Genomic DNA, 26,855 nt, shown 5'->3' with positions numbered 1-26,855 from the left:
CAAAACCTACTTTGTAATTTACGAAGACATAAAGAGGAAGGCAGGGYTACCCCTAAGGTTGGCTGGGAATTTGAGAGCAGCTCCCTTGTTTAGTTGGTCACGACTGAGATACAATTTTGCAGATTTTCCTAGCAAATTGCTTTTGCTCTGAGAGGGAAGAACCAAGAAGCCCAGCTGTTCCAATGTGTAAGTGCTCTCTGTAAGCCCTGGCCCAAGCAGAACTGATCAAGGAGCTCATGGCTTCAGGGAGAGCAGCAGGCACGACGACTTTGGAGCTTTCTGGGTCAAATGAAGGTGAATGAAGGTGCAGACCAGAGAGAGCTGCTCTTTTTCAAGAAAACTCATACCAGTTGCTTGGTATATGCAGGGAAGGAGGAAACACAGAGGAGCAAGAGGAAAGATACTAGTTACTCACTTCCAACTCTGCATTTTAGCCTTAATCTGCACCTTGAAAATCTCTACAAAGAATTATACATCAAGCACGAAGCTTTACAACAACACTCATCACTAAGATAAACATCACAAGACGGTTTCAGTTAATATTGAGGATAATTACGTACATGATGCTTGGCAAGTTCGATTTCAATAGCCTTGGGGTCTCCACCCACAGGTTTCTGCTCGTTCAGCAACTCTTCTGTATGTGTCAGCCACGTCAGTAACTCATCCAGGGCATGCTGGAACTGCCCCAAGGCCAACAAGGCACCCTCCAGCTTGTGCTGCAGTGAAAATAAAATAAATTTAGCAATAAAACGGCTTCGTGATGCTCTTGAATCGGCTTAAGTTACCACTAGCTGCTGCGTTCACTGAGTGGGGCTCTCATCTATCTGACAGCACAAAAAACAGAGAAACAGTTACCGGAGAAACTGCCTCTGCAGCTAGAGCTGAATTAGCACTTCCATTGTAAACCAGGCTTACTCACAAACCAGGCTTAAATTCCTCACCATTAGAGATCTCACAGGGTTGGCAGATTCACTCCTCAGAAATAYGGTAGTAGTTTTTGTAATCCGAGGTATTAATTTTAACACAAATGCAACCTGGTGTATGAACTTTTTAAAGCTGTTTCTTTGCAGTGAACTGTGTCAGCTGAGAAAGAAATACACTTCAAAGCACTGCATCTCTAAATACCTCTSTTTCCCCTTGATAACTGGTTTGGAAACAACATGAAATAGTTTAATACTTTTAAGAGAACAAGTTCCACTCAGCAATTGATGCTGATTTTGTACTGATAAACATGTGTTTAACTGCTTAAGACTTCACCAAAAAGAAACCCACAACATGATTTGATGTGACACTGTTGACTGAGGAAGGTACACAGAAATACTTCCAAGGGTCTAAAAGCATGAAAGAACATCTTTCCTTCAACATCTACGTCATGAATGAAGTCCTCCCTTTCAAGTTCATTTACCTGTCTATTGATGATTTGTTCTTCTAGTTTGTCCCACAGTAGTTTGAGCTCCGAGAGCGGGTCTTGAACCGTGTGGCTGTCACTTTCCTTGGTCACCTTCTTCAGCAGCAGTTCTGCCTGGTGGTTCAGTCTTTCCATTTCTATCTGCTGCTGATACGCCTCTGTCTTAAATTGCTATGATGAATACAAAAAGAACACAAATAAATGGACCACAAGGAATGACCATTTTGGAGGCAGCACAGTATAGCCACGCTTGCAGTACTAATGCAGCATTGTCAGCTTTCATAAATTTGGGGTTTTCTTTAATATTGGTGCTATATAAACATATTTCTTGGGTCACAGTGCATGCAAGGCACTGATAACCCAGACGATCTCAAATCATTGAAAACAGGCAATCTGATAACCCAGACAGTCTCAAATCATTGAAAACAGGCAATAATGTCTCACTACTCCATCGGAAATTGCTAATTGTGAAGAGAGGATGATGAAGGTAGATGCTAAATGTAAGATTATTCTCTGAAGATCTCTCTGGTTTGTAACAAAGGCCAAATACAACCTGACTAATTTGCAGCTCTTGTGGCTGTGATAATACAGTCCTCTGAACTTATCATAGGATTATTGTTCAAAAGATCTAAGAGCAAATTTTCTTAAGCAAAGCACCCTCCTATAAGGGCACCTTTGGATGCATACGTGCATTATTATTTTGAATTTTGTAACGTAAGTCATTACTGTTCATATGAAGTTGCACCATAAAAATAGATTAAACAACCTGCCCACAGACAAGAAAAGAATGTATAAGACAGGAAGAAGASCAAGGGCTTCCACTTGATCATTACGTGATTCCATGTCCCCGGCTTTTATTTAAAGTACGTATAGTAATTTAGCAATGTCAAGAGCATATCTAGCCAAAGACCTGTACCAAAAGATTTCTAAGTTAGCCTGAGATTTAGATTTACAGTAAACTGGATCTGCTGATAGCAAAACCACATGACCTGTTTGAGCATTTTAGTAGAACCTATAGTGACAGAAATGAAAAGCTTTGGGAGCATTTTCCCAGTGTCTCAAGAAAATTGCAAATGTTGAACACAAGAAAAATGAAAAGGTCATCACAAAATAATCCTCTTCATAACCTTTGAAAGAGAAGAAGAGAAATGGCAAGTGTTTGTCAGCTATCAGTGCATATTCACAGAATAAAAGGCAGTGTTGCCAAAATCAATGCTAAACTTCAGCCATGCATTTTAGAAGGAAAAGTCTGCAATGAAACGGATTTTGAAATTTTCACAGATTCTTTTGACTGAAAGTTGAAAACAAAAATTGCTGTGACTCTTGAAAAATACAGGAAAATACCAAACAATACAGAAAATACAGTCAGATAAAAAAAATAAATGAAATATTTAGCTAGCTCATACCTTGAGTTCCTCAGTTTGCTGCTTCACTGTTTCCAGATCTGTTCCAACGGGAGACATGGCTGCTAACTTGCTGACAGCAATGTCCACCCAGTCAAATATAGCCTGAAAGTCACAACATGAAATGCCAGTGTGAGAAGAGACAAACTGTATTAAAATCTGGTTTATCAGATTACTCCGATAACACTAATTCCAACCTTCAGGATTCTGTGATTCTATGAATTGCAGAGGAGAAGGAATCCCTCTGCTAGACCCTTTCCGGGGGCTGTTGGCCGATGCTCGTGAAGCAGGAGGGGCTGGCGGAGCTGCCTGCTGCTCCCCAGCTCCCCAAGGCCCCAGTGGGGCACGAGCCCCACAAGCCCCACAAGGGGCAGGCAGCTGGGGGCAGCTGGGGGCAGCTGGGGGCAGCTGGGAGCCGGGCGCTGCCCCTGCCCTGGTGCTTCCTGCAGGGAGCAGAGGGGAGGCACCCTGCCCGCACCAAGGGCTCGGCGTGCCCAGCGCCAGCCTCCGTGGGAGTATCTCTGGAAAAATACATCGTGAGGTGCCCTGGGAAACTGTCACAGCGCGTTATCACTAAGGAATGCTGGAGCTGCACAGAATACACTAGCAACGTGGGTCAGAGACAGGTGAAACTGCAGTTTTTAGATATTTAAGGAATCGAGAAAGATAACAATTTCACCCAGCCAAAAAAAAGAAATTTGCAAAATGTGATGTTTTGAAATCTTTTCAAATGTTTCAGTCTTCCAACCATTCACTGACAGAACACAAGACATATAGTGCAGAAGATGTCTTAAAAATTGCCAGAAAATTTATCTACAGATTAAAAGAGAATAATAATCTTCTGAAGTACTAGGACTGGATAAATTATATGTTTGTACAGTGGTCCCAAAATATATTCTTAATACTTTTTGGTTGTTTGTTGCAAATATTAAAGTTTGTTTACTTAACTGACTGCTAAAAGGTTTCAGTAAAACTGAAATGACCTAACTTTGTTCTCTGCCCAAACAAATGGTAGGAGTGAATACATGGACCAGCATCCTGTTACYTTCAAACCAAGCAGTGTATCAGCCATCACTGGAAAATGGGAGCAGAATTACCATGCATTTGTGTGCTGCTGCTTTCATCATTAAACACCAAAACTATAATTTGGGATTTCAACATACTGCAATATGTGAACAATTACAAGAAAGCAAATGAATATGGTTATTATCTAATGTAAAAAAAAAAAAAAAAAAATTCATCATTAAACACCAAAACTATAATTTGGGATTTCAACATACTGCAATATGTGAACAATTACAAGAAAGCAAATGAATATGGTTATTATCTAATGTAAAAAAAAAAAAAAAAAAGGCAAATAAACCCCTCCAAACCACGTCTGCTGAAGGAAATGGGACCCGAGTGAGGCACGGCCTTTCATCTGCCCCACTGCAGAAGTTCCTCAGAGCACGGGGCTGCATTAGGGGGGCAGAGCAGCTTACCTGCAGGCCATCCTGGTACTGCACAGCGGCCTGCATCGCTTCGGCCAGCTTGTCCACCCGCTCCTTCCATGCTTTGTTTAAGGCATCCCAGACAGAATACAGCTGCAAATGTTTGATCAGTTTAATCCAGTGGCCAAAGAGAATTTCACTGCAGTATAATCGGTGTTCACTAACTAGTCACTAATCACTAATGCAATCCATTAAGCATATTTCGTATTCATTTCACATAAAAACCCTTCTTCTCCCAAGCAGAATTAGTTTCCTTCAGAAGATACTAGAAGTTCTGGATTACAGAAGCTGTAATAATTCAGCTCAGCCTCTAATGATTCAGATACAGCCTCTACTGATTACTGAGTATTCTCATTAGCATTGAGGTTGCAGTTAGTATGGGAAACACTGTAAGGAACTGCTGTAGAGCTGCATCATTATAATGAAGGCAGACTTTAAAAGGAACTTAAAGAGCTGAACATGAAAGAAATCAGGAAGAAACTGGATAATGTGTGCACACATCCAAACAGGACTGGCTCAGATCAGGTTTCKCACTTGGCATCAACTAGATATGTCTGAAACCCAGTGTTACTTTTGCACAGTTCTATTCCATTTATTCTATTAATAGGTGAATACTTTCATCATCTCTTACAAAATCTAAGAAAAAAAATTAATCAAATCAAACTTGCTATATATAGCAATCTGAGTCAATATTCATTTAAGCAAATGGCAAATTTTAACACAGAAGCTTCAGAGAAAGCTTACTTTTTTTCTTCCTCTCCCCTTGCCCCTAACCCCCCCCTAATTTTCCTTAATTTTCAAAATATTTGGGGGAAAAGAAAACACCAATTTCATCTGTACAAACATCTAACATTAGAGATGTAAGCATCTGTATTTCCCATACCTCATCTATGCTCTTGTTGACAATAGGTTTATCAGGCTCTCCACAAGCAGCTATAAGTTCAGAGCCAAGGTTCACAACTGCTTCTAGATCTTCCTGCAGTCCATCGATTTCTTCTTTAGCAGCCTACAAGCAGGAAAAAACAATCCAAAGCTGCTAATACTGAATTTAATAATTTACATGTATCTTGCTTTTAAGGTTGAACACTGCAGGCTTTGGCTTCTGTTTTCTTTTAAGTCACCTGGACTTAAAACTGGATCTTTAAAGATAAGCAGCCCTCTGCAGTGGCAGAGGGAAACCACCTGACAYTGGCCTGAATTATACCAATGGCCTACGATGACATTTTCTGAGATGACAAAATAAACAGGAAGCCTTAAATTAGATTTCTTTAATCAGAATGTTTTCTATTTCCAAGATTATTACTGTACTTTCAAATCCTTAACTATCAGTACAAATAATTAGAGGCTTGCAGCRTAACATACACATCTGTATGCCTTTCATTCAGATGTTATGTATCACTCAGGGAATCTAAACTATGTACAACTATAAAAAAGCCCTGTACCTGGCCTATTATACATATGTTCATAAACAAATATGTAAATGTAATGACAGGCACAAGTTACACGCTCAGTGCAATTAAGCCCTGACACCTATCATTTGCCACAGGCTCCTCCGAGAGCATTACAGTCGGTTTCTACCTAATTATCCTCCTTGGTTTCTACAGGAATTCCTCTGTGGCATTTCAYGGGAATTCTGCCTTTTCCCAGGGAAGTGAAAATACAAATCCTTCAGGRCAAGCGAACACTTCCTACTGACCTCTGCGGCTTCCTGCTGCTGCTTGACCACAGAGGGGTCGACGCCGGGGCCCTCGAGGCCCCGAATGAAGTCGTGGGTGTCTTTGAGAGTGGCCACCAGAGCCGTGTGATCGCACCAGAACTTCTCCGCTAGCTCCATTGCATCCAACAGTTTGGCCTCTCTTTCCTCGGTCAGCGCCTGGATGTCTGCCCAAGTCGCGGCCATTTGGTCCAGTTTATCTTGAACAGCTAGACGGAAACGGAACGAGTTTACTATCTTGGCAAGCAATTCTTGGCCACAAACACCTCTATAGCTCAACAACAGACACAGCTGTATGTATGCATTTTAACTTCAGACGCTAGATTGCTGCTTTACAGGCCTCTCTCCATAATGTCAACGGGAAACAAGCAATACAGCCTTTAAAAATAAATCAGAGTTCATACCCAGGTGGAATTATTAAACTAGTGCCTTGCTTCAGCAGCTTCCCCAGGAGAACACAGCTCCCAGRGCAGGAGTAAAAAATGCAGATATTTATATACTGCAGCTTGCTGTATTTCAGCCACACAAAACTTCCCTCAACTTCCTACCTTTAGCAGATATATCCTTATCAGCTCCTTTTGAGCGAGCAATCATTTCCTCCCCTCGCTTTTTCAGCGTCTCATACACGGGCTGAAGTTTCTCCAGATCCATTGACACGTTCTTATTTTCACTGATCTGCTCTTTAATCTTCTCAACCTCTGCAGAGATGGAAGGGGGCTGCCTCAGGCGTTCGACTATGCGCTTCAGGCTCTCCAGCGTGGCATCGATCTTGTCGTGGAACTGCGAGAGCAGAAGGGAGGAGCAGAAAACCAGGCAAAAAAAAAAAAAAAAGATTAAAAAATGCATCTCAAAGCTATCTTGGAAAAAAAAAAAAGTGCTTTAAAATAATATTTAACATCTCTAACAACTTCAGAATATCCCCTGTGGTTCTTTCACTCCTCTAAATTACAAAGATGATCTTGCAAATTGATACTTCCTCTCCGGTTTAAGAGCTACAGAGCTTTGCTTTGAAGTCTGGTTACTCCCATTAGGCTCCATCTAAAGATAATTTACATGTAGCAGCATTTATGTGCATGTAGCCCTGCACAGCTAATAGACAACTTGGTGTTGTGTTCTCGAGAGCCACAGCTTTCCAATTTCGTAAGTTTATAAAGGTATTTAACTTAATATTAAATACAAGGCCAAAAAATATATACTGAGTGCACATTCTCATACCATGACCATTATATGGCATCTAAACATGGCTTAAAATTTGAGACAGAGGGGCATTCACAAAGACTTGCTACTGCCCAGGTAGTGCTGGTTAGTGCTGTAAAAGCACATCATTTGCTGCAACTAAAGGTACCCTGGAGTGTCTACRACGCCCACCCACCTTCGACTGAGCCCAGGTGCCTACATACTCAATTRGAGCTGTGTCAGCAGGGTTCCTGCCTTGGTACAGGCCCAAAGTTCAACTCCAATAGATCCCTTTGGATCTCTACAAATTGCAGCAGGTGACTCACCATCACGCGGGTGTCACAGCAGGGAAATTAATAACTGTGGGTGAAACTTATGATCCACCAGGATCTACCAAGAGCTCTYGCCTTTGCGCTTGGGAAAGGTGCTGGAAGGAGCACGGCAAGGCAGAGCTACCTGATACATAACAGAGCCTGAACTGAGATTCATGCCTAGGGTACGAAGCTACACACGTAACTTTTATGGACTTGATCTCAGTTTTAGGCTTCTCGTGACATTTTGTGAAGTCCAGTTTGCAGAGTTGGTTGGTGAGGTGCACATTGCCTGCTCAGGCATCTACCTGCATTGTAAGTTCCTGTGCACTTATAATGAAGTGTAAGTGATAAATTACCACTAACTCTGATAAGGAGCTCTCTAGTTCCACTGGTAAAAGGCTGCAGCTGAAGTTGCCAAGGTCTAGATACAGATACGTGCAAGTTATATATATAACTGATTRACACTGGTATCCACAGGTGAGTGAAGTATCAACTAACAACTCATCACTAAGAGAAAGGGAGTAAGGTAGAAATAACCCCCCCACATTTTTAGCCCAGCTGTTCCTTTTTCAATTTCAAAATAATAGCTTGAGAAGAGAGGACATTTTGCAAATGCAGCAGAATCACAACCCTGATCAATGTGKAACATTAGAGCCCCCTGGCAGCTARAAAAYCAATACCAGCAGCAGCGCTAGGAACATCCACAGACCACTTGGTTGAAAAATCTAGATAAACCAGCAGTTTGGTCTTGATATATCCGCGTGAGGCGGCAAAGTCGGCGTRTCCTTCCATCCAAATGACTCCAATTGCCCTTCAAACTTAAACAGATACCTGGGCACACTGAGAAATGGCTTCATCCAGCGCCAGCGCTCGCTTTTTGACATCCTCCTTAATTTTGTTGTACAGGTAGTCAGCTTTCGTGTATTTCTCCTGGATGGTGAAGCCTTCTGCTGGGCTCAGCTCCAGCAGCTGGGGCCCCGTTTTGTTCATCTTATCCATGTGGGGCTTGTGCTCAGCGATCAGCTCACGCAGTTGCTGTAACAAACCAAACAACTTCTCAGTCCCTCCCGCTTCCAGCACCGTGCTCCAGCTGCCTGCACTTCCCATACATCCAGCTGGGAGCAATTCCCAGCAGGCACTCTTGGTCCAAATGCACAGCACAAATAATATCAAGTCCAGGCAGCGCTTGCTCTGCCCGTGATGGCTCACTTTCCAACACTGGTGGCTCTCCACTCATAAACCACCCCAGTTAAAGTCATACTGGAAAGGGCTAGGCTACAAACCTGCAGAAAACTGCAGGCAAGATGCTAYGGGTGCACTGGCCAGGGGCAACAGSAGCCCCTGTCCCTTTTGGCCCCACAGGGACAGAAGTGGCTGCAGACACGTGTGGACACCTCCAGGCACATCCCTTGCATGCTCAATACTTGTATTGAGCACTTTGCTTCCATTTATTTTACCAGCAGATGTGACAAAGGGGCAAGTTTGGGAGTTGCCTGGTGTTTCTTGTCACTTTGACTTRTTCCCTCAGTTCTCACCTCCCTGTTCAAAACCCTAGTGGGGCTTCCTGCCTTCCAGGGCCGTGAGACATTGATCCTGGAGCAACTGGGCAGGAGCAGGAGAGGCCAGAGTAGATGGATGCTCTGCTGCTTCTAGCTCAGGCTTTGTTTAAATTAATGAAGGCTCAGAAAGGGCCTTGTATCAGCCCCAGTATAAATAAGTCCTCTTTTATTCAGCTGAGAGCAGAGAGCCTGATCTGAAAGCCTAGATGTGCCTCCCCAGAAGAGAAGGCTGAACGAACAGTGACCCTGATTGTCCACTGTCCTCTGATGGCAAAAAAGCAATGCAAATACAAGGAAAATTGTCTCTAGCAATTCTATTTGTTCATGTTGCAACAAGGAAAATCAAGTTGTTTAGAAGAGGAAAGAATAAACCAARAAATGTTTTCAAAGTTGTCAGAAAATCATCTTATGTATTTGATTTCTGTTCACTAACAGATCACTTCAAAGAAAGCAAGAAAGTCCCCATGTCTAAGTACAACCCTTATGTTAGTAACCTGCCCAAGGGTAAATTCCTGCTAGATGGACTGCATGTCACTAACACAGGTAGCTCTGTGCGGGTTGCCATTGCAGGCAGAACAGCTAATAACCAGTAAATAAATACAGATATGTAAGTGAACATATCAGCAAACAGACATTCACTTCTGTAAGTGAATACAAAAAAAGTCTACTCACATTCAGATTGACTTCTTTTTTTTTTAAAATATAATTATAAATGATTTAGTCTTTGCCGTGACCAACTACTGAATAAACAACTCTAGTGAATCAGTGTTTCAGATCAGATTGCTTATTAAAATTGCTTGGCATTAATCTCATACTTAACAAACAAATCTTCAGCTAATAGCATCGCTCAGGGAAAATACGAAAATAGAAACTCATGTGAGGAATAATTAAAGTAGATGGGGARCAATTCTGCCAGTAAAGCAGCATGATTTGGGTCATGGTGACTACTGCAGGTATTTTGTAAAGCTCATAAAATACAGTGAGTCTTAGCAGAAAATGCCTGTTCACTGTGGACCTAATAGGAAGGCAAATGAGGGAAGGCAGTGTTTGCCAGCACAAATGAGGGGCACATGGTCATTAACCAGCCTCCAARTAAACAAGACTTGGAGTTCATCCTGTTTAATTTAAGGCACTGAACGGAGGAAGCTAAAATGCAGTAAGAGAAATCCTAGTTATTCCATGCTCAGTGGGGACAGCCAGGTTATCTCCAGTGGAAATTCAGGCTTTGCAAGTTTTAAAACCTCTTGTTTGTTGGCGGGATAGATATGGTTTCAGGTAGCCACATATGAAACATACTTTTTGTGTTTTTTATTCCAGTTGATTATTCCTCTATATAAGAACGCCTACATGGAGCCCAGCTAACAAAACTCTAGTCCTTACTTTGTAATATTATGGTGAATATTTTTTTCTTTTAATTATTATAAAATTTTTTTATATGAGAAATGCCTAACGGATTTGCTGGAATCAAAACAATGAATTATTGCCCCCCTACTCTTCTTGGCTCAGCAAAGTTTAATTTCCATCATGCCAGCCAGTCAAACGCTAAATTTTCTGACATTCAGGATATCAGTATATGTGCATATTTGCACACAGACACACACAGGCAATGCTTCCCTTTCAGCAGGCTCACAGCARGCACTCCAGTTGTCCTGCTTTCCTCTTTCTCATTTCTCACTGCAGCTTCCAATCTCCTTCCTATCTGTTTATGAGTCTGGTACACTCTAACACAGGCACTTAAGGACACTTTTAAACATACTTTTAAGCTATTAACTTTTGTAAGCCCAGATACCTCACTATAATGGCAATCTTCTTTCCTTTCTAAAGCTCTTATGCTTTTCATGGTGTTTGCTGTCTTCCCCAGACAATCTTGTCTGCATGCAGAATTTGGGAAACAGGGTTATTTCAAAAATATATTTTGCATCAATAAATAACMTATTTTGACAGCAGTATCACTGCTTGGGTTTTAAACATTCAACTGAGTACTGCACAATTCGAAGAAGATCACGACGTGCTTTGTGATGTGTTAGTTTTAGAAAACAGCACAGTTCTTACCCGTTGCTCTTCTTGTTGTTGCTTTAAAGTTTCATATTCAAGGGCAGGGGCAGGAAGCTGAGCGATGACCTTTTCTGTCTCAGTTAACCACGGCCAAAATTCTTCGTAAGTCTCCCAAAACTGGTTAACCAGGGACTGAGCCCGTTCCAGCTGGAGGTTTCTCTCGGAGTTTATGTTAAAGAGTCTATCAAATGTCTGTAACATGTTTTCCACTTTTTTCTATGGAATAATATTAAGAAAAAAATAGCAATACATGACTTTACACACTAGGTATTGGTAAGACCTCTATCGCCCTCGTAGCTAAACAGTCTCTGGTCTTAGCTCCATCTACAGCACCTGAATTTTATTTTCAATAACATTTCTGTAGTTCCAGAGGGTTTAAAATGGACGGGATCAATACAGCTGGAGATCTGAATTTGGCAGAGTACTTTTAAGGTAATCAAAGCCTGCTTACGTGTTCTCCCCATAATAATGTCTGATATTTACAGAAGACAGAGTAGGGTGTACTGAACTGCCATTAATAAATAGTATGACAGAACTACAAGGTTTAAATATTACAAAACATCTTTCTTTGGACACATGATAATAAAAGTTACTATCAACTTGCTATACATTTTTCCTATGGCAAGCTGCCCACGTTATCATTTTTTTAGGGGGAAACATTATAAGTGGCAATACACATAAGTGCTAGTCTTGGAAAAAAAACAGACATTTAAATAAGCCATTGACTGTGAAGTAGCAAATCTGCTTTTGGCAGAATGAGTCAAAATCTGTTCATTTGTTATGCCTCACATGTAAATTAAGAATAGTGATGCTATCCAAAGGTCAAAATACAGTCTTACACACGTATACATGCATATTTTTAACTAATACTAATATTTAACAAAGGCTCACATTAAATTGTTCTCCCTTACTTTAATGGCTAGCTGTTAATCAATCAAATATCTTGGCTGTTCTAAACTTAAGAGTACAATAAATGTTTTCAGAGTCGCTGCAGCAGAGCACAAGTAGCAAAGTCCTAGTTTGCAAGGAGGAAAGTCAGGCGTCTTAAATGCCAATAGAAAAAAAAAATCACTTTTATGGGGGGGGCAGTGTATAAATATATATGTGCTTGTGAGTATATATATAATATATACACACACACAAGCACATGCACACATCCTGAGGTTTCTAAGAATGCCTTTTTGTTAATATTTTAAATGATATGCTATCAGAATCCTTCTACTTTATATACTGTCTTCAGACCCACTGCTGTAGCTGCTGCTTATAGAACTCTACCTTCACAGACTTCTTCTCTTCTTTAGTGCAGGTTTCCATAATCCCCTCCCCACGTTGCACAAGATCATCGACGTGTTCTTTGTGCTTCARTATCTCCATGGTCAATGCCTTGAAACACAATAAAAACTGGTCAGTGATAAAAAAAAGAATTGAGTACATGAAGCAAAAACTATTTCTGACGTTCATTATGATGGACTGAAAATTAAATCAGGCCAGTACATTTGCTAGATGGAGAGTGTGCTGGCCAGTAATTACCAGGACAGTTGGAAATGCATTTCTTTTACCTTTTGAACTTGTAACTGAGCAGTGGTCTGGTCTCGCTCAAGCCTAATATCACCCAGAGACATCAGCTGCTTGATTGTTTTTTTAGCCCAGACTATTTCGGCCTCCGTGGCTTTATCAAACTAAAAGAGAGAGACACTCATTAGTTCAGCAATTCTATAGACATGAAATTAGAATGACTGCTTCAACATTTTCTAAGGCAATTAGAAAGCATACTTGTACGAATTGTAAGGAAGACAGTTGTTTCCTTTCCATAGGAGGTGTTTATATAAATGAATTACAAGGCCCGCAATGGTTCTGGGGGATTTAATACAATCCGCTCAACTCATAAGCATGACAAAGTTGGAGCAGAAAGACACAGATGTATAATGTATTTTCTCCAAAGCCTACACTTCTCTGACAGACATCATGAGCAAACTCATGSGTTTCAGAATTTTTACCAGACTGTTTGTTTTACTAGATGGTTTATTTTCGTTTCATGCAACTTTCACACGTCTTTTCCATCTCCYGATAATGTTTATTATTACTGCTACTGTTGTAACTACCCTAAGAAATAGTTATGTGATAATATCCTTTCAATCAGAAAAACTGCTTTGATATTATATAATAAAAAGGGAACAAAAATCACAGTTCAGCTGAAGTCACTGACTTCAGAGAACACAGAATTTCATTCAAAACCTACACTGTGGATTACAAGCAAAAGTACTTTTGAGCATTTCAGTAGAGCCAGTCCTTACAGGACTGAGCTTTCATTACCATAAAGCAGTATCTTAGATGGCTTAAAAACTACCTTAGAGCATTTCAGATTGAGAGGATCTGTTCCTTACTAATTTGTAAAGGACAACAAGAGAAAAGAAATACAAGAAGATCCAATTATTCTGAAAAGTAAGAGTAAATTTAAATACATATGTGTGTATATACATACACAATTTTTTTATTTTCTCTATCTATATATTTATAGGTACACATCTTAGCACACATCTATGGCATCACTGAATAGTATGGAGTTTAAGTCGAAACAATCTATGATATGGGAATCTTAGATGCAGATAAAGTTCCTAATGGAAACAATTAAAAACTGGTTTTTAAAGAACTCAGACCCCAGCTGCAACTAGCTGAACATTAATAAATCTAGGAGTTATTCTGCAGCCCATCACGATGTATCGTGCCAGAACCTACTGCACATCTTATTGACAGCTGCAGTGCCCTCACATTTCACACGATGCCATTCGCACTCCCTTTGATTTCAGCTCTGCGGGCCGGGACGTTTGGGGCTGTGCAAGAGCTTTGCTCCTGCAACACAGATGGATCTTCCTAGAGCCACTAAATCAGTCATGTCTTAGCAGTTAATTATGAGTCACACTGAAATAAAAGTAGTAATTTGGAGATTTCATTCTTTATGAGTCAGTCGTTATCAGTCTTTTTAATCCGTTTGTTACGAGAAACAGAGCACAAACATTCTTTTCCACTAGATGTCATTCCTCATTTAAAGAAATACATTTGAAGTAGTAATTTCTCCCCAACACTGTGACTTCCATACAGAAAAGTATGTTCTGAATCAATCAGTATTGCAGCATTTGTTACCAAACCCAGGCGCTGGTGATATTTAATTTCTGCATGAGRACATTTCACAAGCCAAACCTGCTCAAGTCCAGCTACTCGTTTCTCAAGTAAATGAGATGAGCAGGAAGATGCCAAATGGGCTAGATGTGCAAGGTAACTGCGTGTGACTTCCTGATATTATAGAACCATTTCTGTAATACACTGGACAAAAAATGAATGGAAGTAACAAAATCAAGGCATGGCAGTGAAACTTTTAGGTTCTGCAGCACTGAAGCTGGACAGATCTCTCCACTCCATTTACTGAGAAAAGAAGGATTTCTATGTTGTGATGTGTACACATAACATCAAGGAGTAAATCCCACAAAACTGGTACTGCCTGCCTCAGCAATTCAGTGTATTTTAGTGCCTCATAGGGCTGTTCACGAGCCCTGAGCTTTGCCTGAGCCCCTGGCCATCACGGACCTGCTTCACCCRCTTCAAAGGGCCACACGTCACTGCTGCTGTCCCTCCAACCAGGAAGGGCTGCCACCTGGGAGCCTGAGGGCTCTTMCTCCGTGRAGGAAGAATCACAGAATCACAGAATATTCAAGGTTGGAAGGGACCTCTAGAGATCACCTAGTCCAACCTTCCCGCTCAAGCAGGCACACCTACAGCATGTGGCACAGGGCGGCATCCAGGTGGGTTTTGAAGACCTCCAGAGAAGGAGACTCCACAGCCTCCCTGGGCAGCCTGTGCCATTGCTCTGTCACCCTCACAGGAAAGAAGTTCCTCCTCACCTGGAGCTGGAACTGCTTGTGTTTCAGCTTGTGCCCATTTCCCCTTGTCCTGTCGCTGGCCACCAATGAAAAGAGCTTATCCCCTTCTTCCAGAAGGGATGCCTCTGGGCTGCCTTTGGATGGAGAACAGCACCTGCCCTGCCTGCCCCCYGCCTCTGTGCAGCACTGCTTGCACCAAGGCAACACACGGACCTTCCATACTGAGAAATGGAGATAAAAATACACATAGGTGAAGTAATCCCTAGGATAATGCTGTCGGGCTGGGAGTGTTTTGCCCATGTAGCTCAAAAACCCAATGTCACTTTGCCTAGAATATCTTCAAGCTCCTGTCCACAAYGTGAAACCACCTTCTTGCCCTGTCACATACCTCACTACACTGGTCACCTTGAACAAGTTTCCACTGGATAGTTGCCACKAGCTCCTCCAAAAATATCTTTTTTATTTCGGATGTCTTTCTTTTTATGATGATTATTTTTTGCTCCATGCAAAGCAGCTTCTTCTGCATTGGAACTGTGTTAAGCTGCTTGGTGTTAACTAYGGGACAGAGCAGACAAGAGGGGTCTGCAGAGAGTGGAAGGCAGCGCTAGGCCCAGGCTAGGCCCGGGCTGGGCTAGGCTTAGCAGCCACATTCCCTGGCAGCAGGGCCCACCACAGCAGCAGCTCCAGCCCTCAAGTGCCAGGGCTTGGACCTGTGCAGGAGGCGCCCGCAGGTGCAGCCTCCTCACCTCAGGAATTGGCAAGAGCTGGAGCAGAGCCAACGAGCGCTCTCCTGTCACACCTTATCACTCACCAGGGAACAGCCCTTCGTTCCTAAGGATTCGCTTAATGAAACAAGATAATGCTCATAGCAAAGCCCTTTAAAAAGTTAAACATTAAGTTATTTTTAGCCTGGGTTATAGGCAGATCTGAGTTGCTGCCAGCCTCCTTTAGTCAGCTTTAGTCAGTGTCTTTCGTGCTTTCTGCTTGTCCCGTTGGAGCTCTTTATGGGAACTATGAGCAGAAACAAAACTCTCTACTGATATTTTTATGCCTGAACTGTAGGCAGGCAGTGGAAAATTGCATCTCCACATTAAATTATTAACACAGAGCTTAAATATGGGACTATTTAGTGATGAAACAAGGTTACCAAAGCGTACCCATATATATTCATCTTTGTGTATGTGTACGTTTAGAAACCTGCATGTATTTAATAGCTGAATTTTTGCCCCTCAAGAGGAAAAGCTGTGCATGGGAACACAAGCAGCAGTTAGCTCAGCTCCTCAGCACASTGCGATCAGGATCCAGCCCTCAGCTGTGGAAAGCAGAGAGCAGCTGGGCGAGCAGCTGCTGCTAAAAGCTGCAGCCACACCAGAGCTTTCAGTGCCTCACCAGGAGAGCGTGTGGGGCCGGGGCTGGGCTGTGTGTGAGCAGGAAGGCCAGTGCCAGCAGCAGCGCCCCGGCCGGCTGCGCGCTGCTCTCCTCGCGCTGCTGCCAGCTCACACCTCCCAAACAGCTCAGCCAAGGGCCCCTGTGCGGAGGCAGACGCTGCCCGCAGGAGTGTTGTCCATGCCCCGGGCAGCTGCCGAGGCCTCGGTACCTGCTGGACTCTCTGGATGGCGGCGTCCACCTCGTGGGCCCTCCGCGCGATGGTGTCGCTCGCGGCTCGGTAGCGCTCCGTGGCCTCCGTGAGCATCCTGTCGAGGCCCTCCCTGGCCCGCCAGGGCACCAGCTCCAGGAGGGCGCTGCCCACCTCCGTGAGGGTGTCCACCAAGGCCCGGCGGCTCTCCGCTTCCTTCTTCAGTTCCTGCAAAAGGCCAGTTTGAGTCAAGGTCCCRAGCACAACACGCACAGTCTGTGCATGTGTCTTATTCCTCCAGCTGCTCCACGGGGCAGGAGCTGAAATGCTTCCCGAGCGAGCCAGAGCAATAAGTTGGAGCCCTTATTTCCAGCTCAGTTATGTTAGTTTTTGATATTCTAGGTTGTTTGATTGGAAAGCAGGAGATTCCTGAAGGGAAGTTTTCTGCAGGATATATCTTATGGGTATTTCTCCCATCATTGAACAGTCAGGAATTCTCTGGAAATTTAAGAGAGTTGCTAGTAATGAATCCAACAGCCACTGGAAAGGAAGCAAACACAGGGGCAGTACAAGCTGCAATTCCATAAGGAACAACATGAGCAGCAGGGGACACCAGGCCTGCAGTGAAGCCCAATACGTTGAATTCACGTGCCTGTTAAATCACCAATGATTGGATTAAATTTAAAGCAAATAATTACATAGTCTTCCAGGAATGACTTTGTATTTCTACAGGAAACCATGGTTCCTTTTTTTTTTTAATATTGGAATTGGAAGTGTTTTTTTTCCCCCCAACTGGGTTCTTACCATCCAGCTTATACTACAGTTCTTCTTTTGAAATGATTATTTATTGGTAAGAAGTATTATTAATATACTTTAAATACTGACTCCCTTTACAGTTTACAGGATCCTGCTCATGYCATAACTACAGAACCAAAATAACTTTGTTTGAAAATTTAAGAGTTTTCCAGGATTAGGTAGTTGTTTGAATGGAAAGAAAATGTTGTGCTTCTCTAGTGCTAAAAATAAGTCCCAGACCAATTTATAAGTGATTATACCAGATGACTTGGGAGAGGGAGTTTGCTTCTGAACTACTGTTACAAATGACCTGATGCTAAAATTAGTTATTCACAAAACAACTTCCTGCCAAACAGAAGTGAACACGAGACCTAGCTGAATAAACCAGCCATAAATAAAACACAGATTCCAAGACGTACTTTTTGTCTTTCTTGTGCTTGGGCTAGTTCCTTATCGCTCAGAATCTGCTTTTCACACGAGACGAGCTCCACTTCCACTTGGTTGAGCCACTTGCAGAGCTCCTCGTGCGTCGAGTGAAGCTGGCCCGCCAGCTGCAGAGCCTGCTCCAAGGTCTTGGCTGTATCCAAGCTCAGCTGTGTAATGTCTTTGTACCTTGCTTTAATGCTTTCCAGTTTATCTTGAATTATTACGACTTCGTCACCTGAAAGATCAAAAGAATGTCACTTCTATGAACAAGAATATTTAAAAACAACAACAACAAAACTCAACCAACCAAACCCCCCTGACTTATGAGAGCTGTTTCAATATTCAATTAAAAAATCAAACCAAAACAAAAGATGATGGGGACAAATGATCAACTGTTGTAAATTATTCTACCTTCATTGAGTCCATAAAGTCACAGAGGTTTCCTGTCAAGTCTTTCACTCTACTAAATGTTCACAAAGTCAGGATTAAGACCCTAAATTTAACATAAAGACTTTTTTAAAACAATCCTTAGATTTGCATTATTTCTCCTAAAGGCAAAAGCAGACTATAAAAGGGCTGTTGAAGGTGCAAAGAAAAAACAAGCGACAAACTACTAACTGCATTTTCATCAAGGCAATACTTTAGATTGTTCTTTGAACAATCATCCTCTCCACTAACCATCCGAAACACAATTCAAATGCCAAAATAAATATAAGCTACTTTATATTCAGATTTCATTGTAAAACATCTAAGTTCGCAACCAAAAAGGATTCTCTGTCACCAACCATATGTGTGTCTTAAAAGAGTTCAGAGTTTAAAACACTGGAAAATCTGGACAGCTGTTGATCTACAGAACAGACGGGTACAACTGGAATGCAAATTTTCCCAGAGCATTAGCCCCAAACTAGAGGATAAAGCTTCCTCTTGCACTAAAAGGTAGCCTAGTATCTTGTTCATCTCCAGGGAACTGACTGTGTCCACTGCCAAAAAGCCTTCTATTATGAGTAATGTCCATAACTTGCTGTTAGGAATGGAATGCAGGTTCACGAAAATAATTTTCCACTGAAAATAGTAAAGAATTCGAGGGCCTTTTTTTTTGCAGGCTTAAATGCACTTTAAGGGCATGCTGTTCACTTATATTAACAGCAAATTTTGCCCAAAACAACCTACCTTGACCTCAAACCTTTAGTAAAACCTGCAATTCCTTTAACGAGACAAAAAGAACTAATATTTACATGTTTCAGTTTTAATTTTCTAATAAGCACTTATGAGAAAAAATAAAAAGGGCTGAGGACCACAATTTCCTATAAAGCTCTCACCTATTGCCCTCTTGAGGAGCTCCAAGCCGTTCTGTACGGCCAGCTCAACGTTTGGCTTCCTACGAAGAATCTCTTCTTGAAGTTCCTAAAAGAAAATGTCACTTGAGTGAGTACAGAGATAATAAATCACATTATTTTTCTTGGAATTAATTATCGTGATTTCAAACGAAACGTATGAATCAAAAATTAATGAAATATGAATAAACACAACACAAAATTAAATTAAATAATAAATGAAATGAAATGAAAATACCAGTAGCTCAGAGTGCTGTCTGTCAAGCAGGTGTGTATTGTGATCTTGCACTGTCAGTTTGCTGAGTCTATCATTGACTTCATTCAGCCAGTTCATCAATTCTACTTCATCCTCCCCAAAAATCAGGGCGTTGGAGTAAGCTTGCTGCAGAAACTCAGACATGCTGTCACTCTTCCTTTGAATATCACTGTAACGGGCTTGGGAAGCATCTAGCTTTTCCTGCACCGTATCCTTATCTTCCCTGGAGCTCATAGCTTTTAGAGAGTGCCCAATGCTAATGGCCTGCTGCAAACTCTCATTGTGAGCTAGGATGTCATCTTCTAGGGCCTGGATTTTGGTAAGCCATGAAGAGCAATGGAAAAGAAAAGCAAAAAAACGTACATAAAGTGAAAGTAAACAACAACCAAAGGAAAAAAAAAGATGTACTGACATTTATAAATGCAGATATACAAAACTCAAAATATAGTATGGGGAAAAAAAAAGGAAAAGAAAATCATCAAGGTAAAAAAAAGGTACATGGTAGCATTTTGACCAGTTGCCTTGTGCTTTACAGACACGTTTAGAAAGAGCTGCCTAGGGGAGCCCATGGCCTGAGCCTTACCCGGTGCTGAGCAATCTGCTGCTGGAGCTTGGAGGTCTGCGTGCCGACGGGCTCGGCGTTGGCCAGCCGCTTCTCCGTGGCCGTCAGCCACTCGCTCAGCGGCTCCAGGGCTTCGTGGAACTGCTCTGCCACCACCGAGATGGCTTCCAGCTGATGCTTCCTGGAGACACAGCGAGATAAAGGGCTTCGGAGGTGGGAAACAGTCCCGAGGAAAACAACAACAACAACAACAGCAACAAGAGCAGCAGCAACTTGGAGGCTTTTCAAGCAGAAAGAGCTCTGGGTACAGGAATCACAAAATGACAAATAAGCAATTTCATTGTTTATCCAAGATAAACAATGAAAAAAAGGTAAAGTGACAACTAAATTAAGAAAAAACACCTCCAAAGTTAACAATCTGGAGCTTTTACAGGCAGTACGTAAGTTTTGTGAACATAAATTCGCAAAATGCTCCTTCTCTGGAGGCCTTCTCCTTCTCTGGACATCTTTCAAACCTGCTCGGACACAACCTTGCGCCCCGTGCTCTGGGTGTCCCTGTTGGAGCAGAGAGGTGAACTAGATGATCTCTAGAGGTCCCTTCCAACCTTAACCATTCTGTGATTCTGTAAATAATATAATGTTATTCACATTCTTTTGTTGAAAATAATTTAGCATTTAATGAAGCAAAACATGGGCTTATATCAGTTAGGAAAGAGCTCGAGTTTCTAGCTGTCTTTAGGCACACGAGCCCATCCCCTTGACTAATATCCATGTTTTAAAGTTAGGCAAAGGCTTCTCTGAACCAGAACACACCGTCACGCCTGCTCAGTGCTCTGAAAGAGCTTCTAACATGTGTTCAATGATGCAAGCAGACCTGGCTCTGCTTTTCTTCCCTTGTTCTGGGTAAGAGCTCTCAATGACATTAGTGAGACAACGTTAATAATGCACAGAGATTTGACCTCCAAAATGCAAAGGTGATACCCAAAACGTTCACTTTTCAGATTATTAGATTTTAGAGGTTCTTGATTAGAGAGAAGCTCTCTACAGCCACTCTTGAACACATTTCACCCAGTCAGGCTGCTTATATTTTCAAGAGAGACTTGCCCTATGTCAAAAACACCAGAATATTGTCCTGTGACTGGCTATCTCATTTGGGATAAAAGAACTAAATGTGCTTCCCAAGGCTTAGGAGCAAGGCTTGGCTAACACAGCCATGAAGCATTCAGTGAAGAACGACACAGTTTTCAAAAGCAGCCCCAGATCTTTTCTTCATGCCTAGAGTCTGGTCAAAGAAAAATGGAGCTGAGCTTGCAGCCAACAGGCGGCTTGGAAAAAGCTGTAACTTGATTTTAAATTAAACATCACCAGACTGGGAAAAATAATATTAAATTAAATACGGCATTATCACTTCCCAAGCTAATGAGTCAGATTCCATAAAAAATAAAATAAAAAAGTCTATTAGTGTTTGATTCTGCTAATTAAATAGCCACATTACCAGTAGCATGAATGAACAGAAGAAAGAAGCTACCTGAAGAAGATGCAAAAGTCAACAATTTCAGTGCTAGTCTGAATGCCCCAATCCCACTCCATTGGCTTGTACACAGTAACGTTTCCCTTAACTCTTTTTTTTCAGCCTTCACACTAATTTCTCATTCTCAGTTATAGGCTTTCTTTAGGCCATGCCTTACGTATATTTTTCTCCTTTCTCTTCTCAACAGTGCTGCCCTACTGCAAATCCTCACCCTGAGAACATTCACCTTCAGCAAAGCCCTTTCAACACTTTCTTCAAAGACAGATGCATGGTTCAGAGCTTTCCAATTATTTCACACATTAACAACTCCCCCAATACCCACATGTTTATATACACAGACACTGTGTGTGTAGCTTTGGGAACTTTTTTTTTCCACTGGAAGCTAAATTGGTCGCTTTAGGAGTCTGCCTTCTGTGATGCTAGGGTAGATTTAAGCACTTTGATGGCTCTGTCCCCTTAAGAACTTAGGTAGCTCAGCATCTTGCATGAGCAGATCAGCCAAAGCAAGTGTAAGACCAATGATTTCTGTAAACAAATTATATGGATGACTTTGAACAGAAAAAGAATCTATGAAATCCATGTTCCCTCTTTGCAGGGATATGTCATGATTTTAAAGTCCCAAGGGAACAGCATTATTATTTATCACGTGTTAAAGTCTATGCCAAACAGGTGCCTTGGTTCTTCCATCAAGACACAAATCTTTTACTGAACTAAGACAGACAAAAGTTCAAACGATACCGTGGAGTTAATCCTGGCAGAGTGTCACACCTTAACTCAACATTTTTTCTCTACACCTTTCCCCCAGAATACCTACTTTATGAACGCCAAGGTGAAATAATGTGATGTGACAACAAGAACGACATTTCTTACAAGACTTCCCATCATGGGGTTCCACACGCTGCTTCAGGCCTTGTATCACCTGCCTTTATTTCAAAGCACGGCATTTTTTAGAGGCATGAAAGAATTTCAGGTACCTTGTCTCAGCTTTGCTGAGCAGCGCGTCCCATCGGCTGTCCAGCAGGTCCAGTTGTTTCAGGATTTTCTCTTTGTCCGCAGGCTCTGCTGACTCTGCAATTTTCTCCCCCTCACGTTTGATGACCTCAACCGTGGCCTTGCGGTCGTCCAGCAGCCTCTGCAGGAGCTGGGGAGGAAGCAGTCGGCTCCAGGTTACCCACAAACACGGACACAGCCCAAGGGCAAAACCCAGCAGGGCACACACTGCTCGGATGCCTCATAGAGCAAGGAAACACCAGTGCTCATACTGTGAGCAAAGTAACAGTAATGGCAACCGAACAAGGGACCCAAACCAGGCAACCAAACACAAGAAAAACAGCCGAGATTGACCTAGCCCCATTTCCAAAATGACCTACTTGGTTTCTGTGGGGTGAAGGTGACTGTTACCTCTCAGAGGGAACATACAGGGGAGAAAGCTGCAGCTAACACCCATTGCAGGAGTCAGAATATTTTGTAAGAATATTATTGTTATAAAAAACTCATTGTTTCTTTTTAACTGTGTTTTTTCTCTTTTTTTTTCCTAATGGACCTTTATTGTTTCCTTCAGATCATGCTAGTAATTTTAACTGGAGCCCAGACTGCAGAGTGTCACAGTCCTGTGCTGCGTGTTCCCAGGAGATTTCTCCCAGTGCTGGATGTGCTCTACAAGACAGAGTGGGGAGCTGTTCTAAAGATCCCGGTGCCTCTGGACTGCAATGCAACGCACCTGAGTGCACTGTATGTCAGGACAAAGCCTGGGAATTCATTTGTGCAGACATGGGGCAACGGACAGCGAGGTTCTCAACACATTTCACTTACTTTCTGTTCTTGTATTTGGGCCTTGACCACTTTAAATTCAGCAGAGGGCGGCTTCTGATTAGCCACGAGGTCCTCGGTATCGATGAGCCAGCTGAGCAGGGACTCGAGGGCATCCTGGAATCTCCCACAGTGCAGGAGGGCTTCCTGCAGCTGCGCGGCCCGCTGGGCAACCTGGAGGAGAGCAGAGCACCTGGCTGAACTTACCTATGTCCACATCTCTGTGAAATAATTGGTAGGCCTGCCACTTGAATGCCTGGCAATTATCACCCTTATTTATTTTCATTTTCACAGCTACTTATTACAGCATTTAGCATTAATTCAGCATTAGTGTTTTGGGACTGTGGTTATCCAGTGAGAGAAGGTTGACTAGCAGGAAATTAGATGGCTCTAGTCTTCCATTACGAGTGAAATGTCTGTTTTGTCACAGCATTATGGTGTAGGCCAAGAAAATGTGTGTTTTAAATAGTTTCTGTTTTCCTTGTGAAAGACCGAGTGAGCAATCTGAAGTAGCAGCTATTAAGGAAAAATAATTCCCTCAGAGGGAAGAAGAGATAGGAAAAGAAAGGACAAATAGGTGCACCACAAATCTCTGATTTCTGCCCCATCTCCCATCTCCTGCAATATAGATCAGATGGAAGTGGGCACTATTGTGGCCTCCCACTGTTACCACTTTCAACAGGAGCCTCCCCTGGAAGAGAATTATTCACAACATGGAAAAACAGCTACAGTCAGTTGAAAGCAGTGGCACCTCCCAGTCTCTCAGGCACCATAAGGAGCTCTAAAGGAAATGTGCCACTAGTCACACAAGGCTGGGCTGCAGCCCTGCTTCAAGTGCTGCTCAGTATATGGTATGTATAGGCAGTATATACTCTGGGTGTACAAACACACTGTGCCAAGAAGCAATGGAGAGAAACTCTAGCCCTGCAGCAGCTGCCCAGGGAGGCTGTGGAGTCTCCTTCTCTGGAGATCTTCCCAATCCACCTGGATGCCGCCCCGTGCTCTGGGTGTCCCTGCTGGAGCAGGGGGGTTGGACTAGGGGAACTCCAGAGGTCCCTTCCAACCTCAACCATTTCGTGATGCTGGGAACTCCTTAAAAGCAGCTGACCACAAGCGACTGTTCCCTTTCCCACCTGTGTCTCCCAGCTCCAACCTCATTCACTGGGTTGTCAAACCTCTCTCCCTGCTCTGCTTAAGCAGAAGGGTACACATAGCCCGGAGGGAATCTTTCCTGAACAATAAAAGAAGGTCCTTCAGAAAGTTTGACAAAACCTTATAATACTTCTAGCACCTGGTGATAGAAATCTTATCCTTAAAATGACCCCCAAAAGTTATTGTGTAAAATAACAAAATTCATACCCTTACTATTTAATTTCCTGTATTTTGAAAGATGGCAGTTAATAATCAAAATGCAAAGCAAAACAAAAGCAGAATAGCACACAAAATAATAACCTTCTTATTGAGAGTCTTCCATCGGGTGTTAACATCTTCAAGGTCACCTTCGAGGTCCTCGATGTTGGTACTTTTAGCAGCACTTTGAATAAGGCCTTGCCCTAACCAATTTACCTCCTGTTGTTTCGCCTGCAGCGGCTCGATCTCTTCCTTCTGGAAGGCCTGCATTGGGGAGACCAAAACACATATGAAATACTGGACCTGCTAACAGAAAAGTACATGAGACACTGATGGTTACCTCATGCTGTGCAACATACAATGCTGGAAAGTGATGCCTAACAAGAAAGGGAACCAACGCTTTGTAAGCAGCTTCCAAAAAGATAGTAAGAAATGTAAGTAGAATGGGCTTAATAAACAGAATAAATGGGATACACCCCTGAAGGGAAATGATCTGTATTTCTAGGAGAAAAAGTAAAACTTGGAAGAAGCAGCATGGGCAGAGATATTTCAGAGCAGGTCTTAGGGAAATGGAAATGGTGCAAAGGGAGGAGAGGCTGCGGATGCTGCCGTTGTAGTGTCACAGCGGACACCCAGGAGAAGGGATATTCACTCTATCCAAGGGATATTCCTGCAAAATGCCAGAGCTCTGACCGTACCCAACAAGAGTTTGAGCAGTCTTCTGTTTGCTTTGTTACACTCTTTCAGGTCTGAAAGCTTCTCAGAGACAAATTATTACCAATAGCAACAGCGATTGTAAATCCACGCTTGTTTTCAATCGAATTAGCCTGAACTGACACCAGTGTCAATGAGATCAGAAAATGGCTCGAAGCCTCTGAATTAATTACCCAGACTGGGGAAAATAACCGATGAATAAACAATGCTGAAGAACGCTCCACTTTTAACCCTAAAGCCCTCCCTGCTCGCAGTGACATTCACTCACAGTTCTCGTGTACATTTAGTGTGCTCAAAGCTTCTTGAGCACCTTGAAAGGCAGGAAAAGCTTCAAACATACCCCAAACCCTCCTCTTTTTCTTTTCTTTTTGGGAGCGAACACAGCACGGCAAGTGGTGGCTTTGGAAGAGGCAGAGCTCAGGCGGCCCGGGCGCCTGACAAGCCCGCCTAGAGGCTGGAGCAAACGCCCAACACGTGGTGGAGAGCGGACTGGAACACCCCAGAGAGCCTTGAACAAGGAAACTGGAAACTGAGAGCGTGGCTACACCAAAACAGAGAGTGCAACCAGCTGCTGCGCACAGAAAAGGGAAAACGCCCGCATTTGTCTTCACTTCAGGGTAGGGAGGAGGCTGAACAATCTTCTAAGAGAGAACCAGTAACAAATTCTTCTCCTCTATCCCATAAAACCTTGACTTTGGAAAGCAATGTCCTACCACAGGCAGCCCTGATTTCCATAATGTGCCCTTTTTAAACACATGCATTCTTTGCAAAGAGGAGCCTAAAATAAATTACAGTTATCGCTGAGGCTGAAGTTTACTAGAACAACTTAGCAACAAAGCCTGAAACAGCTCAGATTTCACCCGGGGCGGGACGAGAGAAAATGACAGACCTGACAAACACCCCTTCCTTATTACAAGGCTCCACATTTTACATTGTGACCCCAAGCACCACTCAGAAAACACTGCGAGCTCCGGCGCTTGTAAAACACCCCGTGTAACAACTTCAGCCCTGCTTTCGGGCATGCACATGGCAGGGTGGCTTCCAGCACCCACGCGAGCCTTTCACCTGGGTGCTCTGCAGCCCCCCACCAGCCGATACCGGGGCTCATGCCCTGGTGAGGGAGCCTGCTCGGCCTCAGCAAAGGGCGCCTGGACAGCCAGCCCGGCCACAGACTGCCCCTCGTTCCTTTCCCAACGTGGCCACCTCGCCTGCTTTGGACCTCTGGGATGTCCAAAGGCAAACGACACTGATGACCACGTCTGCCCACTGGAGGAAATACAACGTTTTTTGCACATTAACACAACTGTCAAGTTAAGGAAAACTTTAAAAAAGTTCGTTTAAGTCTGCTTTACAACATTTCACACATCTCCAGATATTTTTTTCTTTTTTTTTTCCTCTCTTTTTCATTACCTTGTTAGACAACAGGCCATTGCAGACAATACCCAAGGTTTCTATCTGGATGCCCCTTGTCCAGATGTTGCCTTTAGTTCTCCCTAGGAGAACTAGGG

General features: G+C 42.8%; 1 protein-coding gene across 1 annotated transcript in view; it reads right to left on the bottom strand.

The window, feature by feature from the left end:
- The window catches only part of DST (dystonin), a 105,793-nt gene that overhangs the window by 31,770 nt on the left and 47,168 nt on the right, over positions 1-26,855 (bottom strand). Inside the window, exons 21-39 of the mRNA XM_026034273.1 lie at positions 24,736-24,897; positions 23,287-23,457; positions 22,449-22,615; positions 19,965-20,124; positions 19,364-19,690; positions 19,111-19,195; positions 17,785-18,026; positions 16,592-16,798; positions 12,679-12,798; positions 12,395-12,502; positions 11,117-11,335; positions 8,337-8,540; positions 6,564-6,795; positions 5,998-6,224; positions 5,185-5,307; positions 4,293-4,394; positions 2,815-2,916; positions 1,406-1,579; positions 561-716 (exon numbers count right to left, since the gene is read on the bottom strand). Coding sequence (XP_025890058.1) covers positions 561-716; positions 1,406-1,579; positions 2,815-2,916; positions 4,293-4,394; positions 5,185-5,307; positions 5,998-6,224; positions 6,564-6,795; positions 8,337-8,540; positions 11,117-11,335; positions 12,395-12,502; positions 12,679-12,798; positions 16,592-16,798; positions 17,785-18,026; positions 19,111-19,195; positions 19,364-19,690; positions 19,965-20,124; positions 22,449-22,615; positions 23,287-23,457; positions 24,736-24,897 — 3,288 coding nt within the window. The remainder of the gene's footprint in view (positions 1-560; positions 717-1,405; positions 1,580-2,814; positions 2,917-4,292; positions 4,395-5,184; positions 5,308-5,997; positions 6,225-6,563; positions 6,796-8,336; positions 8,541-11,116; positions 11,336-12,394; positions 12,503-12,678; positions 12,799-16,591; positions 16,799-17,784; positions 18,027-19,110; positions 19,196-19,363; positions 19,691-19,964; positions 20,125-22,448; positions 22,616-23,286; positions 23,458-24,735; positions 24,898-26,855) is intronic.

This window comes from Nothoprocta perdicaria, unplaced genomic scaffold (assembly GCF_003342845.1).
Source record: "Nothoprocta perdicaria isolate Ctin4 unplaced genomic scaffold, notPer1 scaffold_141, whole genome shotgun sequence".
In the NCBI taxonomy this organism is placed as follows: Eukaryota; Metazoa; Chordata; class Aves; order Tinamiformes; family Tinamidae; genus Nothoprocta; species Nothoprocta perdicaria.
The sequence above is the reverse complement of the archived record's forward strand: the minus strand, read 5'-3'. Positions and strand labels throughout refer to the sequence as shown.